Source organism: Chaetodon trifascialis, chromosome 1 (genome assembly GCF_039877785.1).
Source record: "Chaetodon trifascialis isolate fChaTrf1 chromosome 1, fChaTrf1.hap1, whole genome shotgun sequence".
In the NCBI taxonomy this organism is placed as follows: Eukaryota; Metazoa; Chordata; class Actinopteri; order Chaetodontiformes; family Chaetodontidae; genus Chaetodon; species Chaetodon trifascialis.
In genome coordinates this window covers 1,037,949-1,060,265 of record NC_092056.1, presented here as the reverse complement: position 1 = coordinate 1,060,265, position 22,317 = coordinate 1,037,949, and the positions used below count along the sequence as shown (strand labels likewise).

The following is a 22,317-nucleotide window of genomic DNA, read 5'->3' as shown; positions in this document are numbered from 1 at the left end:
AAGGTCTGACAGAGGAGTCAGAAACACTGGAACAAAGCGAAGGCATCAGACTGGAAACAGCAAAGGCTGCTGGGATCACTGGAATCACTTCAGAGTTTGAGCAGGTGAGAAACACAAAACAGGAGCGCTGAGGTGTGAAGTGTTAAAAACAGAAGAAAAGCAGTGTGTTCGTCGGAGAGCCAGAGCGAGTCCGTCAGCTGTCGGCGACGGCGAGTTTCCGACTGTGGGCTCGATCCTCGTGTGAACCTCGACGCTGTACAGCTCAATTTTGAGCCTAAACATAGATACAAACGCCATCGAGCGTACGGTAATCTCACTGAGACACAGTGTGTGATCGTCAGGGCGGTAATGAGCTCTGCGGTCTGCGTCGGGGGGAAATTGGTTTAATCTGCCTGTTTTCTGCCTCTGCAGGTGTGAACACATACGCCTGTACTTTACTGCCATCTGCAGGAGGGAAAGCAGGAGGGACGCAGGAAGTTTAGAGCAGCAAGCAGGTAAACAAAAAACCTTTCCCTTCTCATCAGCTTCTTCCTCTTCCTCCGGCTGCACTCCTCCTCTTCCTTCATGCTCCTCTCCAGGTAGATTAAATGCTCAGATGTTGAGATGTCTGCTTCCCCTCCTTTGCAATGAGGTGAGTGGAATTTCATTTGTATTGCTCACAGCTTTTAAAGGTTTCTTTAAAAAGCTCCGTGTGAGTGCTGCGTCTCTCCAGAAACGCTGTGCCCGAGGGCCTGAGGTGAAGGAAGGAGGGCAGCGCCGAGATGAACAAATGCTTTTCTTTCTCTTTTATTCTTAATACGTTTCAGATACAGCAGCTCTGCTTTGTATCACAAGAAAGAAGTCATGTTTGACCAGTTTAAACAAAGAAAGTGACGAAGCCCGAGCCTGACGCACTGATGCAGGCGCTGGCTGGGCAGTAACATCTCTGCACTATGATATTTCAATATCATAACAACATTTGACATTTTAAAGGAAAATTCAGATTTTTATACCGCTCAGATAAAAGTCACGTTAACGATTTCCTACTTTGATGTCACAAAATAACCTGAAATTTTGTTACTTATCTCTGAAAAAAGTTGAGCTCTGTAAACTTAAAGTATACGGACGGCTTTGATTGGTTTAAAGGTGCGATGAACCAGCTGTTAGCCTCGTTAGCATTTAGCTAGTACCAGAGTCCACATGCAGTTTGAATATAATGCATTCATTGGATGACAGAAGTCAGGAAAGTAGAGTTTAACGTGTTGTTGGTTCAGCTTTGCTAAAAACATCCGTTTAGGCACTGTCCAACTACCCGACAGCCTACAGGACTTTAACAACACGTGTTCTACTGTGTGTCTGTAGTTTGGCCAATCGCTGCTTTCAGCTCTGATCAATTAGAATTAATGTTTTGGTCATTTGAAACACAGAAACATGGTTGCACTCATGGTCACGGGTAACACAATACGAGCCATCAAAGAGGTTTGAGACTTAACGCCCAACAGGCAAAAATTCTGAGAAGGTTGTTTAAAAACCAGAATTTTCCTTTTAGTGCATCAACCTGTGGGGGGGGCATATAATGTGGCATAGTTGGTAAAATCAAGACCCTGCTAACAAAAGGTACTCTAGCACCACACACATATTCAAAAGACAAAAACGCTCCCTGGAACTAAACTAAATCTAAAGGAGAGCAGTGCATATCAAACCAGATATTCTACATTATGATGCATATCAACCAACAGATAAAAAGTGTGACGCTCACTCAGCGTCTGTCGCAGTATTTTCCTGTGGCCTGTACACACTTATCAATACCAGTTACTTACAGAATGCTCCAAACCAATAACGGTGGCACAGAGGGAGAGAAGTGTGTCGTCGGCATACATGATCATGTGACGGGTCGAGACGAAGTAGTTAGCCAATCACAGACAAGATTCAAAAGGAAAACCCCGACTTAAATCTTATAAATTAGAATCTGTGCTGACATGCCGCATTTTCAAACTATACACAGGAAAGAAACATGGACATTTACGTTATTGCTTGACATTCAGTTATGGCTAAAGTTACGTTCATTATTTGCCAGAAATGCAGATTTTTGGACCTCAAGACTGATGTTACGGTGCTAAAACATGACAGAAATGATGTTACTGATGATGATAATCCAGATCGACAGGATCTAAAGAGTCACTGAGGCTGTGGATGAGGGAAAAGTGTGGCTTCGTTTGCGCACACACACATAAACACACATCACAGACGCACACACTGCACCAGGCAGGCAGTACAAAGACTCACTGTGGTGCAATGCATGAATATTTTCACCACGTCATCACACAGGACTCTGCATAGTTTCTTCTTTATGAGTCGATATTGCTCTTCATACTGTGTTATTGTTGCTTTCATGATGCTGGTTGAATCCTAAATTAATCTTTCTTCCATCAGTTAAATCATGCATAAATTTGTGTGAATATGAGATTTTTTATCCGCCGCTGAAAGTAGTCCCCAACAAATGTACTATTTCTCCCGTTTGTTTGTTAAAAACTTTCTTAATCCTAAAGATGAAACTATATTTATGAAGTGTTTTTGTCTTCACTGGGAACCAATGAGGTTTGAGCTGAGACTCACAGACAGGAAGTGAGACAGGACTGACATGTTGTTGGTTTGGCAGATTCAGGACGCCAGACTTCCTGCTGTTCATCACATTTCTGTCTTCACAGCCAACAAATTTCAGCTAATCACCAAGTTTTAATCAGTTCATCTTTGAGTCCAACTGAACGTTTGAACGTGAAGAAATTGCCTCAAATTGTTCCTGAGATCAGAGAATGAGACGTACCGACAGAAAAACATGATGCTGTCGCTGGCATGGAGGCATAAAGAGATAAACCGAATGAGATTCAGGATTTGAAAGGATTCAGGTTGGATGCGTGGATTAGATTCTGGATTCTGTTTTGCTGAACTGCCAACAAACCCCGACTGTAACTCCTGCAGACCTGCACCTTCCTGTCAGGACCACCAGGTGGAGCTACAGGCTAGCTGCTGGGTTGGAGTGGATGAGCTGCTCTGTGGCTGATGCTGCTGTCTGCAGACCTGATGCAGATGTTTCCAGATGTAGCACAGAGGCATCAGTCAGCAGGAAGGAGTGAAACCATGGCGGGTCAAACTGTTTCTACCGTTAAAAAAAGGTCTGTGTCTGTGTTTGACTCTGTTTTGGATCCTTCAGCTGTGTTTTGATCCACTTGCATATTTATCTGATTCACTTTTGTTCATTTTAGGATCAGCTGACAACAAAAAAAAACTTTTCCTGTTTGAAAAACCAACACAATTACACAAAGAGAATTAAAGTGATCGACAAATCAAATAAAACTCGAGTCCAGTCCCAAATCTGACAAACTCGTTGCAGACTTTTCCGTCCTGCTAACGATCTTCACGTCGAACTGACACGTTACGAACGTGAGTGACACATCAACAGTCATCAGAAGAAGAAACAGACAGACCACCTGACCTCATTTAAACATGGAGCAGAAAAGACTGAGCTGGTCCAATCAGCAGCGCTGAAACACCTCGACGTACCGATGTAACAGAACAGGTGTGTGATCAGGTCTTATTTCACCTTTTCAGAATATTCCCATCATGTGGAAGGACTCGCTGTGGATCCAAACGTCTGCTCATCCTGTCAGAGACCTGATGACTCCAGAATCTAAACCCTTCTCAACCTTGGACGTACCCTCTGGTGGCTCTGTCCAACCTCAGAAACAACGTTCAAACAGTTCTAGAAGAGATGCCAAAGTTTCCAGAAATACCAAATCTGTCTGATTGAATTTTGGGAAAAGTTTCTAAGAATGTGTGAAAATGATTTGGAGACGTGTTTCTGTGGGACGGTGCAGCCATAACATCAGAGAAGATGACACAGAGTTAAAAGAGGGGGGTCCGTTCTATAAAAACATACAGATGAGGCGTTCACTGTCAGGGCTTGGTCACACCGTCACCATGCATGACTGTAAACTGCCTCATCAGATCTGACCTCTGAGAGCTAACAAGTATTAGCTTGTTGCACCATCCAGTTTTCTAAAACCGTGTTTCCTGAACAGCTCCAAAAACGTATTGTCTGGTTAGCACCATAGCTAGCTTGGTAGCTAGCTTGGTGAGCTATTTTGGTTGGATAACAGCAGCTTGAATGGTACCACAGTAGCTCACCAGCTCACCGCTGCTGGTCACTACGTCACCAAGCTTCCAGCTAAACCAGGTTCTCGAGGACATACAAATGAATTTTTTAGTGCCACTTTCTGGCGTAACAGACACTCGGACGTGAAGTAGAAGAAGAACAGCTGGACAAACTGAAGCCAGGTTTCAGTGTTGACACTGAAGATGTCAGTTAAAGACAGAGGTGAATCTGATCCAGATCCACCATCCTGGACACAAGACGTGTTGATGCAGGTGGAGGGAGACCACCTGATTCTCCACTGCATCCAAACCACAGCCATGAGAGGAGGAGGAGGAGGAGCTGGAGCTCAAGTTCACTTCTCTCAGCTGTCTAGGAGGAGTGCAGCGGCAGCATGAGTCATCATCCGGTCCTCCATGGCCGCAGAAACGGGCTCGGTCCAAATCTGGCAGCCCGGTCAACGTTTAGTCGGCGGCGGCCGGCAGAGTCAGTTCCAGGTCGGCACCAAACAGCTCCTTATACAGAGGAGGGAAGTGCGTCCTGACGATGTCGGGGTAGACGGCTCTGAACGCTGACAGCTTCTCTGTGTGTCGGCTGCACAGTGAACGCAACGCTGACACCTTACATCTGAGCTGAGGAGGTGACAGGAGAGGAGAGGAGGAGGAGTGGGCAGGGGGAGGAAGAGAGGAGGAGGAGATGAAGAGGTATTACACAATGACCACTAAGAGGAACCTGTAGAGTCGACTGTCTGGTCCCTTTCAGGCTCGACTGCAGGATTAATGTTAACATGAGGACAGAGAAAAGTATTTTATCAGCAAGGGTCCTCACAAGTGTAGAAGAACATTAGTGCATTCTTACGTGTCCCAAAGGTTCATCTTAAACTACAGTTTGTATTTGTTACCAAGCTGTTAGTTTCAATATGCACAATATGAAAGTTTCAAGAGGAAAATAATGTTGTAAATGCTGTGGTTCACTGTTTCTCCACAAGAGGGCAGTGTGTCGTTTTCTAACAGGCAGCCACTGAACACACGAAGTGCTGATGATCATGTTAATGCGTTTGCACCAAGTTCAATCAGGATTTATCAAACGTCAGACAGCATAAATATCTACTTCAACGTGAAGTATAGTGTGTGTGTGTGTGTGTGTGTGTGTGTGTGTGTGTGTGTGTGTGTGTGTGTGTGTGTGTGTGTGTGTACCTTGTTTAGCAGTCCGTCCTCTCTCTGGTTCTTCTGCAGGACGTGTTGCAGAACCAGCTGAGTCCTCTGCTGCAGCTTCTCCACCTGCAGCTTCTCCTGCAGCCACGACCGGTCTGCGGCGCGCACACACACACACACACACACACACACACACACACACACACACACACACACACACACACACACACACACACACACACACCGTCAGCGGGACGACAGTGGAACAAACGCTCTGAAGCTCGGTGAACCTGAGTGAAGACGTACCTGCAGACAGCAGAACGAACGCTGAGAACAGAGCGAGCTCGTCCTCCGACAGGTGCAGCGAACACAAGCTTTTAGCAAAGTCGAACACCGACGTGATCAAGTCATCGCAGTCTGGTGACACACACACACACACACACACACACACACACACACACACACACACACACACACACACACACAGGGAGATCGATGAAACATATCTAGTGACCGTCTGATATGAGTGATGACTGAACTCATTAATGACTGAAACTGAACCTTTTCATCTTGTTAATGTGGGTCAATCAGTGAAAACAAGCCCAATGTTGAGGGACAAAGACAGAGGAGACGCAGGAGCTGCGCTGTCTCATCCTAACTTGTTAAAACCTCCTGAAGTAAAGCAGCTGTGGACACGAAGCGATCTGCTCTCTGCAGATGTAGCACAGTCGATGCTTGTGCTAATAATTCTGTTTAATTAGGCCAAGTTGAAGAGTTTAAGAGCTTCAAACGAATCATTTCAATCTTACACCAATTATTTCATATACATATATGTTTTGAAACCAATATAAAATCCAGTTAGTCTTGTGATGGGAGAGCTGTGGTGGTATAAAAGTGTGATTCACAATTTACAGAAGATGTCTTTGATAACTTTCAGAGGAGAACTTACACCTTATACTTCAGTAACAGTAGTACCACAGTGTAAAAATACTACAAGCATTCAAATTTACCTCAAACTTCAGTCAATAAATGTCGTGCAGTAAAAAGTCCAATATTTGTCTCTGAAATGTAGTAAAGTATCAGAAAATGGAAGTACTCCAGCAAAGTACCCCAGTGTGATACTTCAGTACGGTGCTTGTGTAGATGTACTTTAACTCACAGCAGTTATTAGTCCGTGCTTTCATTTAGCTGTTATGATTTTAGAACTTCCCACAGACCTTAAATGCATCGTGTGTCTGCAAACGGCGGATACGTTAAACTTGTTTGTTTCGTATGCCTCATGTCAACGTTTCTGGTACCAAAGTGCAGATTAATGGTGGATGTGTAGGAGCTGGAGGAGGTGGTGTGGCAGCTCAGGCAGCGGCCGGCTGATGGAGGCGCAGTGGCGCCAAAACTGACTGTTTTTACCGAGGTCAGCAGAGATCGAGGCCAGAGCCAAAACACAATCTTTCCTGGTTTTTGTGCCTTGAACCCAACCAGAGCTTGACCACAACGCGTAAAAATGACAATGAAAACCTAAAGACACATAAAGCTTCAGTGTCAGCATTTATCCTGGTGATGGAGTTTGTCTCCGGAAAGGAAGATGGAGACGCTGGGACAGCACGTGAAGACCAGGACGGACGGTTCCTCACCTAAAGCCTTGAAGACGTCAGGACCTGCAAATTTGCCATCGAAGAAGACGGCGTTGTTCTGAGAGTCAAACATCCGACACATTCGGACGAAGACGACCTCCAGAGAGCCTGGAAGAGAAAAGACTGGTGATTAATGTCCAGTCCAGTCATGTCCAGTCTAATGGCCATTTAATGACTCGTTGCTTTCTATCTGATTCATGTGATTGATCAGTCATTACTGACGAAAGCTCACTTCAAACAACATGAACGTCTGCGTTTCTAACCTTTCTGTGCGTCTGTTACCTCTTAAATCAGAGAATTCAGCGATATTCCACATTTTTCTTATCGTCAATAAATCCTGTTAAACCACCACGTCCGTCCATCGTCTCTAAATACTGCCTCGCTTCCTGTCTGTGGCTCTCAGCTCCAAACTCACTGAAGACCTAAATCTTCAGAAAGTGTTGCTGTGTGCCACAGAGGAAGACGAGCTGTCAGGCTGTGATGCGTTCGCTGTGTTCTGGGTCTTTCCATGAGGTTTGTTGACAATAAGAAAAACCCTGAACGGCAGCAGACGCCTCCCTCTCACTCACCGGCCTTCAGCAGCACGATCTGGTCGTTCTGGCAGAGATCCATGAAGCCGTCGATGCGTTTGGCAAACTCCACCACGTACTGGATGGCCTCCGTGATCTTCACGGCGCACAGCTGCCACATCACCTCTCGCGGCTGCACGCAACAGAGCGAGCGGACGTTAACACACAAGCAGAAAGACACGGCACGCCGCCTGCGCCTGCCGGAGAGGCTGACGGGGCCGCAGACAGGTGAGGGCAGTGAACGCACCTTGCTCTGGTAGCCCTCCACCTCCTCCTGCGGGAAGTTCTGCCAGCTCATCTGCTGCAGCTCCTCCTTCAGGTACTGACACGTCTCCAGGTGAGACTTCGAGATGATCTGAGCCTGCTGATCTGCAGCAGAACACACGACAGTGAGCCGGCGATCCTGGCCGGTGAAGGGTGAAGAGACAGTCAACGGCAGTGTTAGAGACTCGGGTGGTACTGTGGGACAAAGTTCAGCTGCTTTAAGCGGCGCCTCAACACTTCCTGTACATGCCGACCTGCAGCCTGTACACCAAAAACCCAAAGGAGACGCCTGGAGGCTCAGCTGATGTGTTCCTGTTCAGAGTCAGACTCAGTGCTCGTTAGCCGTTAGCCTCTGGCACAGAGTGCAGGGACTGCTTTAACTTTCTCTGCCTGTTCGACTTGATCATTTTGCATTTTCATTTAAATATCTTCAGGTAATTTCTCATTTCCACTGCTGTCATAATGCAGGACCCATACATACATTATTGTTTACTGACTATAAATAATATACAGGGAGCATCAACACAATGATCAAATCCCCGCACACATCTGTGGTGGATTCTTAATGCTGTATTCTTCCTTTTAAAGCACCACAAGGTGTTCAGGACTCATACTGAACACCTGAAGTATTTCCTGCTTCTGGTCTGCGCTCCTGATCTTTTAAATATCGGCTCTGTTGTGGCACAGAAGAGGATGAATATACATAATGAAGCAGAACGATCGTGAACGCAGCTAAGATAGGAAACAACAGCAGAGACCAGAACAACAAGGTGCAAACATGCTGTCAGCTGATGCAGCGTCTGGGTGGGGGTGGGGGTGGATGGGGTTATTATGATAAATGCTTTTGTCAAAGAAAAAAAAATGAGTGGATAAAAAGATTCTCCCGGGAGAAGAAAGAGATGATTTCCCCCTTCGAGTGCCCCGCCACGTCCCACTTGGCTCTAATTAACAGACGGCTAATTACCTTACAGAGATTTTAATGAGCTCTGCAGATGAGTTTCCAGCCTCCCGCTATTTTAAAGCACCTTCCTGCCCCACAGTTCCTCTCGTACTTTCTTTTGTCTGATTCTTCTTCGCGGCTTCTTCTTTCAAGATATTTCCTCATCTTCTCTGTTTGGTTTCCCTCCAGCTTTCTTCAACCTCCTGCCGTTTGCTTTTTTTCTGTTTCAGAGCGGCACACATGCCGCCGCACACACACAGTCTGTATCCACCATGGGGGGGTCGCACCTGTAACCAGGCCACCTGCACACCTGTGAGCATGATCACCGACGCTCAGACTGCGGCGCCTGATCATCAGCTCACAGCTGTGCTTAAGTGTTATTAACTTCTGTGTTTCACACTGATCTTCTTCATCACCTTCGTCGTCCGCTCACCAGACTGGATGTTAAACTTTGACTCATCTCCAAATTCCTGTTCATGGTCGATGCTGACGACATTGATTATTCTACAGTATCTATGTATGGTACCTCCATCGCAGTCTGAAATGAGCAGAGGCTGAGATATCCTGACTTAATGTCTCAAATCACTGGATCCTACATTTCCCACAATGCAACTCTTTATCAATTAAAGTACTAATACCCTCCCTCCCCAAAAAGTCTACTGAATTTCCGCACTAAACTCGCTGCTGAAGCTTCAATGCACACAGACAAAAACCCTCACAGGAGACGTGCTCTCCTCCTCCCCCTCCTCCACCTTTGTCCCCACTCTTTCCTCCGTCTCACCAAGCTCCGCCATGGAGACTGTGGGCGATGTGTCTCCGTTGCTGAAGGAGCAGTACGGGAAGAAGTTAGTGGATCCGTAGTCACACAGCGGCTCCGGTTTGATGCCGTTAATGTCGAGCCCTGATTGGTCCGGTGATGGCTGGAAGTCCAGGTAGAAGCCACCACCTCCTCCCTCTCCTCCTCCTCCTCCAGACTCTGCCTGTTTGTGGAAGACAAGGTTGACATTGACAGACTGGGTGTAGTTTTCGCCTGTGAGAGTAAAGAAACCCACAGACCTTGGATGACACTGATCCTCCTTCAGGTGAGTTCTGCTCCACGTAGCCTCCCAGCTCATCAGGCAGCTCCGTCAGGCCGGTGGAGGAGAGGCAGTAGTGAGGGGACAGCGGCTCGGAGTCGGCCGGGCTCGGGCTGCTGAGGCTGGGGTGGGACAGGAGCAGGGGGCCCTGCTGCTGCTGCTGCTGCTGCTGCTGCTGCTGCTGCTGCTGCTGCTGCAGGCGGTGTTTCTGCACCTCAGCATACAAACTGTCCCGCTGCTTCTTGGACATGCGACCAAACTTCACAGCTGTGTTTGTGGAGAGCAAGAAAACTGAATCATGTCAGTCAGAGGGGACGTTTTACTGCGTGAATATGCAGAAACTTTCAAAATAAAACACCCTGTGCCGATCGCTGATCACTGAACATCAACGATAAAGTTAGCTGATCTGCTGATCTGCAGGTGAGAGCCTGTGTGTGTGTGTGTGTGTGTGTGTGTGTGTGTGTGTGTGTGTGTGTGTGTGTGTGTGTGTGTGTGTGTGTGTTCACTGGTTAGTTATACACATGCACCTGTGCGTGCAGTGTGTGTGTGTCTCACCGTCCCGGGACATGCCCACAGCCAGACATTTCTGCAGACGGCAGTGTTGGCAGCGGTTGCGGCTCGTTCGGTCAATCAGACAGTTTTTCTGGCGAGGACACGAGTAGGCGGCGTTACTCTGCTGACTCCGCCTGAAGAAACCCTGAGAGACGAGGAGACAGTCCTACCTGAAGACACCTGTGCTCAGTCAGTGACGCCACGCTCAGGCCTCCAGCACATCTTAAATATCTGACAGTTTTTCTCTTTGACCGTCCAGCTGCTGCAGGCAGCGCTCTGACCAGGAGAAGGTTTAACTGGTGTTTCCTCTCAGTCTCCTAATGAGACTCAGGTGGAGGAAGGACCACAGCACAGATCGGCTTTGGAGGATGACAGGAAAACTGCAAACGTGCACACTGTTGAACCTCCATATCTTTACTGTCCAGCTCACAATTAAAAGGACAAGCTACATCCTGCAGAGACGGTGCCTTCAGGGATCGTTGTTCTTTCCAGGTCAAGTCAGTCTGACTCATCTCAGTGTTTTTTCGTTGGTCCATTTACACAATGAGGAAATAAACTAAAAACCAAGTGAACCAAGACAAAGCAGACATAGAAAAGATGGAGGCAGGAAGCTGATGCTCAACAGGAAGTGACATGTGAAGAGCAGAGGGCGGAGCTTACCTTACAGCCCTCACAGGTGATCACCCCGTAGTGGATCCCTGAGGATTTGTCTCCGCAGATCTTACAGGGAATGATTTCAATCTGAGCTGCAGACAGAGAGACTTACAGTCAGCATCAGTGAAGCTTTGATTACAGGCCGCCATGACGATGACTGACGGCTCCTGTTTAAAGACGCCGTCAGTAAAACTCCAGCAGTAAGAGAGGCAACGCAACACGAGCGACGTCAAAGTCAGGAGGTGAACGAACAGCCCTGAAACAAAACAGAGTGTGATGCCGGCCGTTCACGCTCAGCACGCCTGAAGCAGAGCGGCGGTTTAAAAACACCACAAGGAAACTCAAAGTTCACAATCTGTCATGAAACACATCTTCACTCGACCGGCGTGTTCATGTCAGGAGGCTCTGAAAACAAAAAAACAGGAAATGTTCATCAGGAGATTTTAGGATCGACCAAACGACATCAACAGAAACAGAAAATGCAGACTGAAACACTGTCCGTAAACCTCTGAAACAGCAGAACAGCTCTGAGCCTCTGATGGAAAATGTTTGAACTGATTCTTCATTGATCAGAAAAGTTTAGTCCAGCAAACTGAAAGGTTTCCTTGCTCATTATTGGCCGACGTACGGTGGACAGTTTTTGGACACTACGTTGATTCAGACTCTTTTTCAAGGTGAAGGCTGAAACGTCTGAAGCTTTCAGAGTCTCTGAGCTCTGTCAGATGCTCCTCCAGCGGTGCCAATACAGATATTGATTAATGAACTGCCATCAGCTGATCATGCTGGTTAAATTCTGTTTATTGCTCAGTTCATATCAGACGTTTTGTTGTCTGCAGACGTTTGTTTGTTCCTGTGGGTTTTTTATCAGACTGAAGCTGAAAACACACAACCGACGGAGCGAGTGTGTATTTATACACTCAGCAGTTTGAAACAGCTCAGCTCTGAGCAGCTATATTTAGCAGAGGATGTGCAGCCACATGCACACACACACACACACACACACACACACACACACACACACACACACACACACACACACACACACACACACACACACACACACACACACAAGGTATGAAAGTGTCTTGAGCTTGTCCATCATGTCTGTCCAGACTCAGTAAACATCTGCAGTGAAGCCTGAAGGAGTTTGACTGAAAGTGAAGTGAAGTGGAGGTGAGTGTGTGTGTGTGTGTGTGTGCGTGTGCGTGTGCGTGTGCGTGTGCGTGTGCGTGTGCGTGTGCGTGCGTGTGTGTGTGAGATTTTATCTTGGAAATGAGGAATATTAAAATTTAGTCGTTTTCTTTATGTGGAGTTTTAAACAGCAGCAGTTCACAGTTTGATCTCTCAGATTTCATTATTGCTGATCAATCACAGCCCAGAAAGCCACTGAGAACCAAGCGGCCAATCAGATGTCAGATCCTTCTGCTGATGCATGAATCAACAAATCAGAGGCCGGATTCTCTCGCTTGTGAATCAGCCCCGCCCCCACAGAACGACTGACCAGCTGACCCAGTGAATGAAGATCTACGTGACCCTCAGCCGGACTCGAATGCAGCGGGACTCAGATTAACTCCAGCAGAGAGTGTGTGTTTGAGTGTGTGTGTTACATCATGTTTTAGTCATGTTGTGAGGACATCAATCTGCTTACACACCCACGTTGTGGAGACTTTCCTTCGTTATGGGGACCGTCCCCTTGCTGAGGCTTCAGAGAACCGCAGCCAGGAGGCTTGAGCGTCCACATAAAGAGACTGATGGACCAGACCATGGGGGGACGGAAGCTGCTTGGACACCAAGAAAGAGTGCAAGCTGTGATGAAGGACGTGGAGTACGGGGGTGGGCGCCTCCTGAGGACTTTAATATGATCGGAGGAGCAGGCGGTGGACGCAGCCATCATCGGCCTTTGCAGGTCAGTGAAGTTATTTGTATTGTGAAGTTAACCACAAAGACCAAGACCAGAGTTTCCTTTTCATGCAGCGGACGTCTCAGAGACCTCATGTAACACGTAACTATTTATTACAACGCCAAGCACACAGGACGCCCACAAACCAGACGTGTCGAATGTGGTCATGCGGCCGTTTGAAGAAGTGGCGGTTAGCGTTGGCGCGGCGATCGTCTGTGACCACAGAAACTTCAGCCGCTCTGAGCTGAAAACAGACGATGTCACAGGAAGACAAAGCTGCGTCTCTTCACTGCGGTTCTGTCCCTCGAGTTCATGAGGACAAAGTGTCTGAACATGGCTTAACACACAGCTTTCATCTGTCGTTAGCACAGTTGGCTGTCACGTTAGCTGGTCAGCAAATGTAAGCCTGATAACCAGACTGCGGACAGTCCCATCCCAGCTGCTACAGTTCAGTTTGTGCAGAATTCATGAATTCGTGTTTTTTACTCCAGTAAAATAAAAGATTTAAAGAAAACATTTCACTTTTTGGGAGACAAATTTCTTCTCCTGTTGGTGTTTGATGTTCGTTACAGCCAGCAGACGGTTAGCCTAGCTTCGTCTGCTAGCCTAGCGCTGTTCAAACATCAAATCCACCAACCAGGACGGTGAACTTTAAACATTAGCGTCACACATGAAATAATATGTCAGTGAGGTTTAACAGACGAATATGTTTCAGAAAATGTGTTCTGTTTATTCAAATGTTTTAAAGTCCACGACAAAAAAGGGCTCACACATACACACAAATGATGCAAAACACGCCACTGCAACCACACACACACACACACACACACACACGGGCGTCTGTGCTGCAGCTTCCTCTCTGCAGTAATTAGCTCTCTGAGTGTTAATCCCCTCTGAATTCTGCATTTCAACATCAAAGTCGGTGTTCAACAAAGCCACCGCCTGAAATTAGAGATGATCGAGCGCGGCAGATATTTTTACTCTCAGCCAGCTGCAAACACAAACACCTGCTTTGTTTCTTCAGTCGTCCTCGGGCTGCTGGAGGAGCTGTGAAGGCTGCGCGTTTCTTCTTCTTCTGTGGCTGACGCAGTGATGGAGGACAGGATGTCTGCATCAGGACAGAACGATGATGGAAGTCAAACTGCTGACTTCAAAAAATAAAATGTTCAACAACTTGACATTTCCATATTTCTGTTGCTTCTTTCTGAGAGTTTGCAGCCAGCAGCTTAGCTTAGCTTAGCATTAAGACCAGAAACAAGGGGGAACAAATGGACTGGTTCCTGGTCGAACATTAGCCTGGAGCAGTGGTTCACAGTGGATCACAAGGCAAAAAGGTCCAGAGGACTGCGAGGCAATTCATAAATACATTTTTTTTTAACTTTTTCAGCATAAAAAACGACTTAGTTGAAGAGTGTGTTTTGAGGGGTCCCTGAATGCAGCATCTCAATACATCATCTGTCAAGGAAACAGAAGCAAAAGCTGAGCAGCGCTTTTTCCAAGACAAATGGACAAACTGTTATTCTTCTGTTGAAGTAAAAGACAAACCAGTGTGTCTCAGTTTGTGAGGACGAACTCTCGGTGATGAAGACGAAGGTCAAACTGAAGAGTCATCACGGGACAAACAGCTGAACGGACGAGCTGCAGGACTGTGGGTCTTCAGGGGCCTTGATGTGAATTTGAGTTTGAGTAAATCAACATATCAGGGTCCTGCAGTGATACCTGCTGTATTGATTTTGTCTGAATGGTCCTCCAGCTCAGAGATCTTCCTCCTCCTCCTCTTCCTCTCAGTCAAACTGCTGTAATGACTCGTCAGACTCATCAAACACTCAGAAAGCTTTCATGTTCGTCAGCGTCTGTTCAGCTGAGCGTCTGCCGAGTGATGCCGCCGCTGTGTGTGATTCATCAGACGACCTCTGTGTGATACTCCCTCAGAGACGCTCCTCTTCTTCCTCATCTCTCAGATCAGGCTTCATTCTCTCCTTCTCTCTTCTTTTCTTCATCAGTCAGACTAAGAGTTCAGTGTCGCTGACCTGCAGCACAAAGCCACAGTCCTGTCTGTGTGTGAAGCCTTGAAGGCATCATGGGATACGTCTCCACGTCTGTTTCTCAGCACGCCGAGTTTAAACTTACGCTGACATCACAGATGGAGGGCAAGACGTGATTTTATGCATCAGAAGAACTCGACAGTGTATTTAATGATCTGAATCTTCTTCTCTGGATGCATCTCGGAGGTGTTTTTAGATCTGCTTTGATCTTCCATCGTTACAGCTGTCGACACTGGCTGATGAACAGCTGACTCTTCTTTCACGCTTCATCCATGTTAGCGCAACTGGAGGCACATTTCCAGGCTGTAAATGCAGCTGCTGACATGAGGTCATGATGTTCTTGTGCACACAAGCCGTAGTTAACCGACATGCCTTGCTCATGGGCAACATCTTGCATCCGTTGCGTCACTCGGACGTTGCCTCCGTCCTTTAATCTGTTTGTCCAGCTTCCAGATAATCTCAGAGTGGGTGTACTAACGGCAAACATATGGCAGCATGTGGAAAACCGACGCTCATTCAGCCCGTCAGCAGATGAGGCAGCAGCTTGTTCAACAGCCACAGTTGGTGGTTTGTTTAGTCACCTCTGAAGGCGGCCGGCGCGCTAATCTCCAAACTGTGTTGGTGAACGTACAGAGGCTGTATGGACTGTTAGCCTTCTTCAGCAACACACTCAGCTTCCTCATACAGCTGGAGGATGATGGAAAGATAATAAGACACTGTCGGAAATGTTTTATCCTGTAAAACGTCAAATATAACCTGAAAAAAAAAACTGTCTTAAATGGTCACAGGTGTATAGAAAAAGGTGACGAGAACAGATGGTGTGAACGTGAACCAGCGATGCTAATATGATTCACTGTGAGTCATTAATTCAGTAGAAGACCCTCTATGCTAAAACAGCTGCTAACGCTGCTGCACTGATGCTAATGTGCTAACAAGGACAACAGACACTGTGGAGCCTCAGTTTGCATAGCTAGCCTCAAACCACTTCCTCCATGACCAAAATGGCTCACTGATTATTGGATGGATTGTTGTTTAATTTGGTTCAGACATTCATGTTCCCCTCAGGAACCAGCGCCATCGTCAGGTCGACGTTTTAATGTGTCCATCAAATACCTGCAAAGCTCATAGCTTCAGCTGTACTTTGTGTTTAGTGCTAATTGACAAATGTCAGCATGCTAACTGGCTAAACTAAGATGGTGAACATGGTAAACATTACACATCACCCCATTAGCATGCTGGTGTTAGCATGTAGTAGCATTAAGCACAGCGTCACTAGCATAGCATAGCTGCAAACTCTTATCTGCTGAATCTGCAAATAAAACAAAGACACACACAAAGTTTCTGACGTCAGCATTCTTGGACGCTGTTTGTCTGTCAAACCATAAAACAGTTTCTGTATCTGGACGGTCTCGTGGAGGACGGACGTGGTTCACCTCGGAGGATATCTGCCGCTCTGCATCATAATTGCTCCATACTGTGTAATTAGCAGTATAGCAGCGCTACGTGACGGCTAATGAGCTGGAGGAATTTCATGAGATCCGCTGCTGTTTACTGTGTTTGCTCCAGAAATGCTAAAGCTTGGAAAAAACAAATCCCTGATGGATAAATTATCTGAAGCCCGGCGCTAAAAAATAATGAAGTTTCTGTGGATCAAAGAGGGAGAGAGACGAGGAACGCTAGCCGTTAGCCGCCACCGAGCCGTTTGAAAGACGTCAAGGTCGGGACGGGAAATGTGAAACCTCCGTTCTTCATCGCTCCGTCCTCCCTCTGCCTTCTCTGCTGCAGCTGAAGTTAAATCTCTACTCACACTTTTCTCTGTTTTATCATTTGTTTTTCGTTCATCTCGCGGCTTTTTTGAGCGTTTTTCAAATGTTTTTATTTCTGGATCAAACTGTTTGAGCAGTTTGAAGGTGGAGCTCAGATCAGGTCTGGATGTGGACTCTGTGTCTGCTTTCATGAACTGCATCGTGGGTCAGTCGGTCTGACCTTCAGCTTCACGGTCATCCATCTCCTCCTGCTCTGATCTGTCCCTCGTCCCTCCGTCTCCGTCCCTTCAGCTCGCTGTGCTGTCATGAATGGACCAGCTGACCTCCACTCGTGCGGTCATGTGATGTCGGAGGCAGATGCTGCAGTCCCACTAGAGACGTAAACAAGTTGGACCGATGCCGATGCACTGATGCATGTCTTCATGCGTTTTAGTGGCTGATGTAAATGATGTCAACAGTGATGTCACCCCCCCCCCCCCCCCCCCCCACACACACACACACACACACACACACACACAGAACAGTTAAATAATCTGCTGGCTGTTGTAATCCTGTGACATAACAGGCTGGCGAAACGCCTCCTGTGGTGTTTTCTCACAGCCTGAATCTGGACCAGACAGATTTAACACACACACACACACGCACACACTGACACTCACTCACACACACACATACACACACACACACACACACACACACGCACACACTGGCACTCACTCACACACACACACACACACACACACGCACACACTGACACTCACTCACACACACACACACACACACACAGTGCGCCAAACGCAGAAAAAAATCCAGATCTGAACGTCAGAATTTTGAATGAATGAAAAGTTTCTTCCTGAAGGAGAAACACTCCTCATCAGTGATGACTGGCATTTAAACCAAGTGCATTCTGGGTAACTGTTAACGCTCCAAAGATACGACGTTAAAGGTGAACTGCAGGTGAACTCACAGACTCCTGAATGAGAGAAAATATCAGCTGATGGTGTTTCAGACACAGATTCTCAGTCGGTGTGTTTACCTGCCGATTAGCCGTCAATGCAGAGCGTCAAACCTGAACGAGGTACCTGCAGAGCTCTGGAGGACTGTGGTCTGAACCTGATCCGGTTTTCTGATCCAGCGTGAGCATAAAGTCTGTAAGGATGGTTTCCTTTTCTAAACTGAACGCAGCCTTCAAACAGGAAAGACAACGATCTCCACAAAGTGCTGCAGAGGGAACAAACCGGAGACTAAATCCACTTCGTACAAGTTTCCTCCATGAATTACGACAACCTCTCAGCAATTCTACAAATAAAAAAGCATCAGTAAGGAAACAGAGGCCCAGACTGAAAAGGCCTGGCCTTAACGGTCCAAACATGGCAGACCCACACGTTCAGAGAGGCTCAGAGGGTGAAGAGGCTCTGCTCTGATTGGCCAGCGGGGGGCGCTCTCAGTGCACCAAACACAAATGACTTCAGTTGACGCTCCACTCGCCAGATTCACTCCAATTTCACTCAAAAATACCGCCTCGCCTAATCCGACACACTGAGTCTGAGATGTCCTAAAAGGGCCACCATACAGAGGTCACACCCTGTCAGAATGTCCCAAAGAGCCACGCTGGGGTCTCTGTGAGGCTGGACGGAGAGGGGACAAGGGACGCAGCCACCATCACTGTCACATTAGACACTTTTAGCTGGCGTGGACAGCAAGGACCCTCAGGCCCCTCCTCCTGGACAACCTGCCAACTGACTGACTGATGGACCAGAAATAGTCTTTACACCATGAGTGAAGGTGTCATGTCTCCAGGCTGGACAGTAAACACATGGACACATGGACAACAAGCAGCAAGCTCAGCTCAGGAAGAAGCACTTTTACTGCAGTAGAAGTACAAAAATACATGAAAATATACTTAAAGTACCAAAAGAAGAAGAATTCTCACTGATCGATGAGGAGCTCATTTTAATGACTTTACTCTGTATTAATAATCTGCATCTGCAGAATAACTAATGAGTAATGTTGTTAAATAAACGTGCATTAAAAAGTACAGTTATGGAGTAATGGAGTACATGTATAAGGCAGCATATACTGGAAATACTTGAGTACTTGAGAAAACGCTGCAGTTTGATGAGAATGGACTGAAATGACTCAACATTAACTATTCAGAGACACTCCGAGGACGAACAGCAGACAGACGGAGGAGGAGGAGGAGGAGGAGGAGGAGGAGGTGAAGGAGGAGGAGGAGGAGGAGGAGGAGGAGGAGGAGGAGGTGAAGGAGGAGGAGGAGGTGAAGGAGGAGGAGGAGGAGTAGAGCATCTTCTCACACAAAAACATCTTTGACAGAAGTTCTGCAGCTCAGAAAATGAGACAGATGATAAACATGGAGTGAGACATCAGGACACGCAGCTTTTCCTTTTCTTACCTTTCATGGCAGAAATCACAAAATACATATTTATAATCCAAACTCATGGAGGGAACAGCAGCGCGTGTGTGTGTGTGTGTGTGTGTGAGAGAGTGTGTGAGAGAGTGTGTGTGTGTGATCAGCAGCAGCTCTCTCTCAGCTCTGTCATCCTCGCTGCTCTCTGGACCACATGAGGATCCATGTGACTGTGACATCATCGTCCCACCCCCACACCCCTCCTCCTACCCCGACTGACATGACTACCAGCCAATGAGAGGAGAGGAGGTAAGAGAGAGCCGACTGGCTGTTTGCTGTGTGTGTGTGTGTGTGTGTGTGTGTGTGTGTGTGTGTGTGTGTGTGTGTGTGTGTGTGTGTATGTGTGTGAAATTCATCCGATGAAAGGTTTTTTGGGGTTTTTTTGACTCATTGTCCCTGAAATGTTTTAATCGTGGTTCAAACATTTTGATGTAACTTTGTTTTTATACAGTTCTGCAGCACACAAAAAACCATAAGAAGGTGAAACAAAGAAGACGTAACACGTTAATCATCATGGACAGAGCCGAGCTAGCTGTTTCCCTCTGTTTCCAGTCTTATGCTAAGCTAAGTTAGCTGGCTACATATTGAGCGTAAAGACGTGAGAGTGGTCAGCCAATCGGCTGCTGCTGCAGCTTCAGACATCCGCTTTGATACAAAGACGTCTCATTGTCCCAAATATGTTTCCTTAATTCCTCCTTTTCATCTCAAATCTTTCCAGAAACCAATCAACAGACGGATGAAACAAACTGAAGACGTCCTCCTTTGGCTGTCTGAGGACACAGAGCTGCTTTGAGCTAAACGTTTAGCATGTGGACGAGCTTTCAGAGACGATGTTGGGACACACTGAGTCTCATGTCTGTCCTGGCTTGTTTTTCAGATTTCTCGTACCCATTAAAAGACGAAGAGTCTTCCTCATCGGGACAGACTGAGAGCAGCATCGTGATGGAAACGTCATCACACAAACCCAGAAGAAAACCACATGACACGTCTCTGCAGCGTCTCTTCGTCTCTGCGGTTCACAGCACAAAGAATTCAGAGAAAGACCACAGAGAGCGCCCCCTCAGCAAATCTGTCCACCAATCACGTCCGTCCCCTCATCCTCCAGCAGCAGCAGCTGTGGATGAAAGCCAGCTCCACCTGAACAGACCACAAAATAATAAAAGATCCTTAAACTGTAGACATTATTACACTTTTAGCAAATGTGCATCAGCGGCGAAGCGCCAGCGGCTGCTGGAGGAAGACGAGTCAGCACGAGGACGAAGAAACAGCCAGAACTCCTCAAAGAGTCTCTCATGTTTGTCTGACGGCTGAGAGCGCTTCAGAAGAACCGGGCGGGTGATTGGCCGAGCCGTCTGTCTGTCACTGTGACACTTCAGCCAATCAGATCAACGAACACATGACGCAGCAGGAGAGTCGAGAGGAGAGTGAGAACATCGTTTCAGTGAGGAAAGCCTTCAGTGATGGAGCAGCACGTCTTCATGGACGTGGAGTGAATCTGAGGACGTTCGTCCAAAAACGCCTCCAATGACGTCACTTTTATTGGTTAAAACGACTTTACAGGTGCCGCTCATATCAACCGTCAGCCAATGAATCAACAGCACAAAATGAAACTCGTGTTGTCGTTAAGATCTTCAGCGTTTGGATCCAGAAGACGGTGAAAGACGAGGTGTGTTAGATGAAGTCGGCTTCTTTAAAATCCACCCATGAGCTACAGCCGCTTGTCTGAGCAAGAAGTGGGGACACCCCCGTCCACCGGTCCACGGCGGGCCTGACGCATTGACTGACAGGCAACATCTTTAATCAGCATTTAAGGAAATACACGCTTCATGTTGGACTCTCAGACAGAGACGTCTCTCTAAGGGAAATCTGGAGGACTCAAATGATTTGATCGAGCTGCTGTCCGTCATGGTGCCTTAGTGCCCTTCAGCAGCGCTTCAGCTCCCTCGTTCCTCCAGCGGATCAACTGAAAACTTCCAAAAAAAATAAAGTTACGTAACTGAAAGAAGTGAAGTGCAGCTCCAGCTAACAGGCGCTTCGCCCGACATCCCACTCTGCTTCATAAAACAAATCCCAGCTGAGCTGCGGAGCATCATTGAAGATGATTAAGCCGCCTGAAAGCAGAGTGAACCTCAGCGTGAGGAAGACGAGAGGCTGCAGGCGAGAGCGACTCCTGCCAGCACGGAGGAGCAGCAGGAGCGCCATTCTTCCTCCAAATTGGCAGAACAGGGGGACGATTTACGCTTGGAAAGGCTGGTGGGCTGGCGGCAGAGCCCCCGCCCCCCCTCATCACACCCAGTCAATAGTTTCCCAGCAGCACGTTTCGAGTTGTTTGGAAATGCCTCCGCAGCGCCTGAAGGATCATCCCACGCTCAGCCGACTGGAGGAGGATCTCGCATTCATTATCCGTCCTTATCAGCTCTAATGAGAGACACTCGGCTCTGGCAGCGGTCCCCCGTCACACATTCGTCCTCATCTATCCTGCAAACTCGCAAGTCCTACATGTTTTACAGTAAAAGTGCTTCTAATGTGGAAAAACTAAACTTCCAGCGAACCGCCGAGAGCGAAGCTGCATTAAAAGCTCATCAGCTGAGGACACGGCCGTCCTCTGGTCGTGTCTCTTCACGCAGACAGTCCAGCTGAAGCTGAATTACTGGATCATCCACAGACCTCAGTCTTCATTAGAGCTACTTCCTGCTGATAGAAGACGCTGGTGACGGACGTCTGAGACAAAAGGTCCTGAGCCTCAGCAGAGACACACAGACTGAAGCAGAGGAAGACGTTTGGCCTGCAAGGCAGGACTGATCTGTGTGAGACATTTCTACAATCATTAGAGGACAGCTGGGGATTATCTGTCAGATGTCCCCAAGAGCGTCCACCACCTGAAACCGTCAGCAAGACAACAAAAACCCACCAAACCAGAGAAGTTCAAACAGAGCGGGAGGTTTGTCCAGATGGAACATGCAGAAAGAGTGGACTTACAGGAGTGTGTCTTCTTCACAGCTGTGGACAAACCTGGAAGACAGAAAAAAGACATAATCGTCATGTTGAGCTGCAGACGATGAGGAATGTCTTCTGTCCTCACTCACAGGTTGTTTTGGTACAGTGAGACACAAAGAGGGGACGTCAAACCACAACGTCCAGGCTCTGGACCTCACTGAAAACCCTGTTACATAAAAAATACGCACACTACGCAACTATGCACACAAACT

The 22,317-nt window shown here is 47.3% G+C and overlaps 2 protein-coding genes across 2 annotated transcripts in view; both read right to left on the bottom strand.

Moving 5' to 3' along the window:
* Positions 1 to 22,317, bottom strand: part of gtf2a2 (general transcription factor IIA, 2) — a 278,570-nt gene that overhangs the window by 143,956 nt on the left and 112,297 nt on the right. The window lies entirely within an intron of this gene.
* On the bottom strand, positions 771 to 19,236 carry LOC139334258 (nuclear receptor ROR-alpha A-like). Its single transcript, XM_070967044.1, has 11 exons — positions 19,094 to 19,236; positions 10,976 to 11,061; positions 10,319 to 10,460; positions 9,744 to 10,030; positions 9,469 to 9,667; positions 7,731 to 7,852; positions 7,484 to 7,616; positions 6,915 to 7,022; positions 5,590 to 5,700; positions 5,326 to 5,438; positions 771 to 4,761 (listed from the first exon to the last, which is right to left on the bottom strand). The coding sequence occupies exons 1-11, from the start codon at positions 19,119 to 19,121 to the stop codon at positions 4,594 to 4,596; spliced, it is 1,497 nt and encodes a 498-aa protein (XP_070823145.1). The 5' UTR covers positions 19,122 to 19,236; the 3' UTR covers positions 771 to 4,593.

Bases quoted from the DNA above. Each gene is read 5' to 3' on its own strand.
- LOC139334258 (XM_070967044.1), bottom strand. From the start codon at position 19,121: ATGTATTTTGTGATTTCTGCCATGAAAG. The intron at 7,023-7,483 runs GTGAGTGAGAGG...TTTCTCTTCCAG, and splicing joins GATCGTGCTGCTGAAGGCCG to GCTCTCTGGAGGTCGTCTTC. The intron at 5,701-6,914 runs GTGAGGAACCGT...GTGTGTCACCAG, and splicing joins TGACGTCTTCAAGGCTTTAG to ACTGCGATGACTTGATCACG.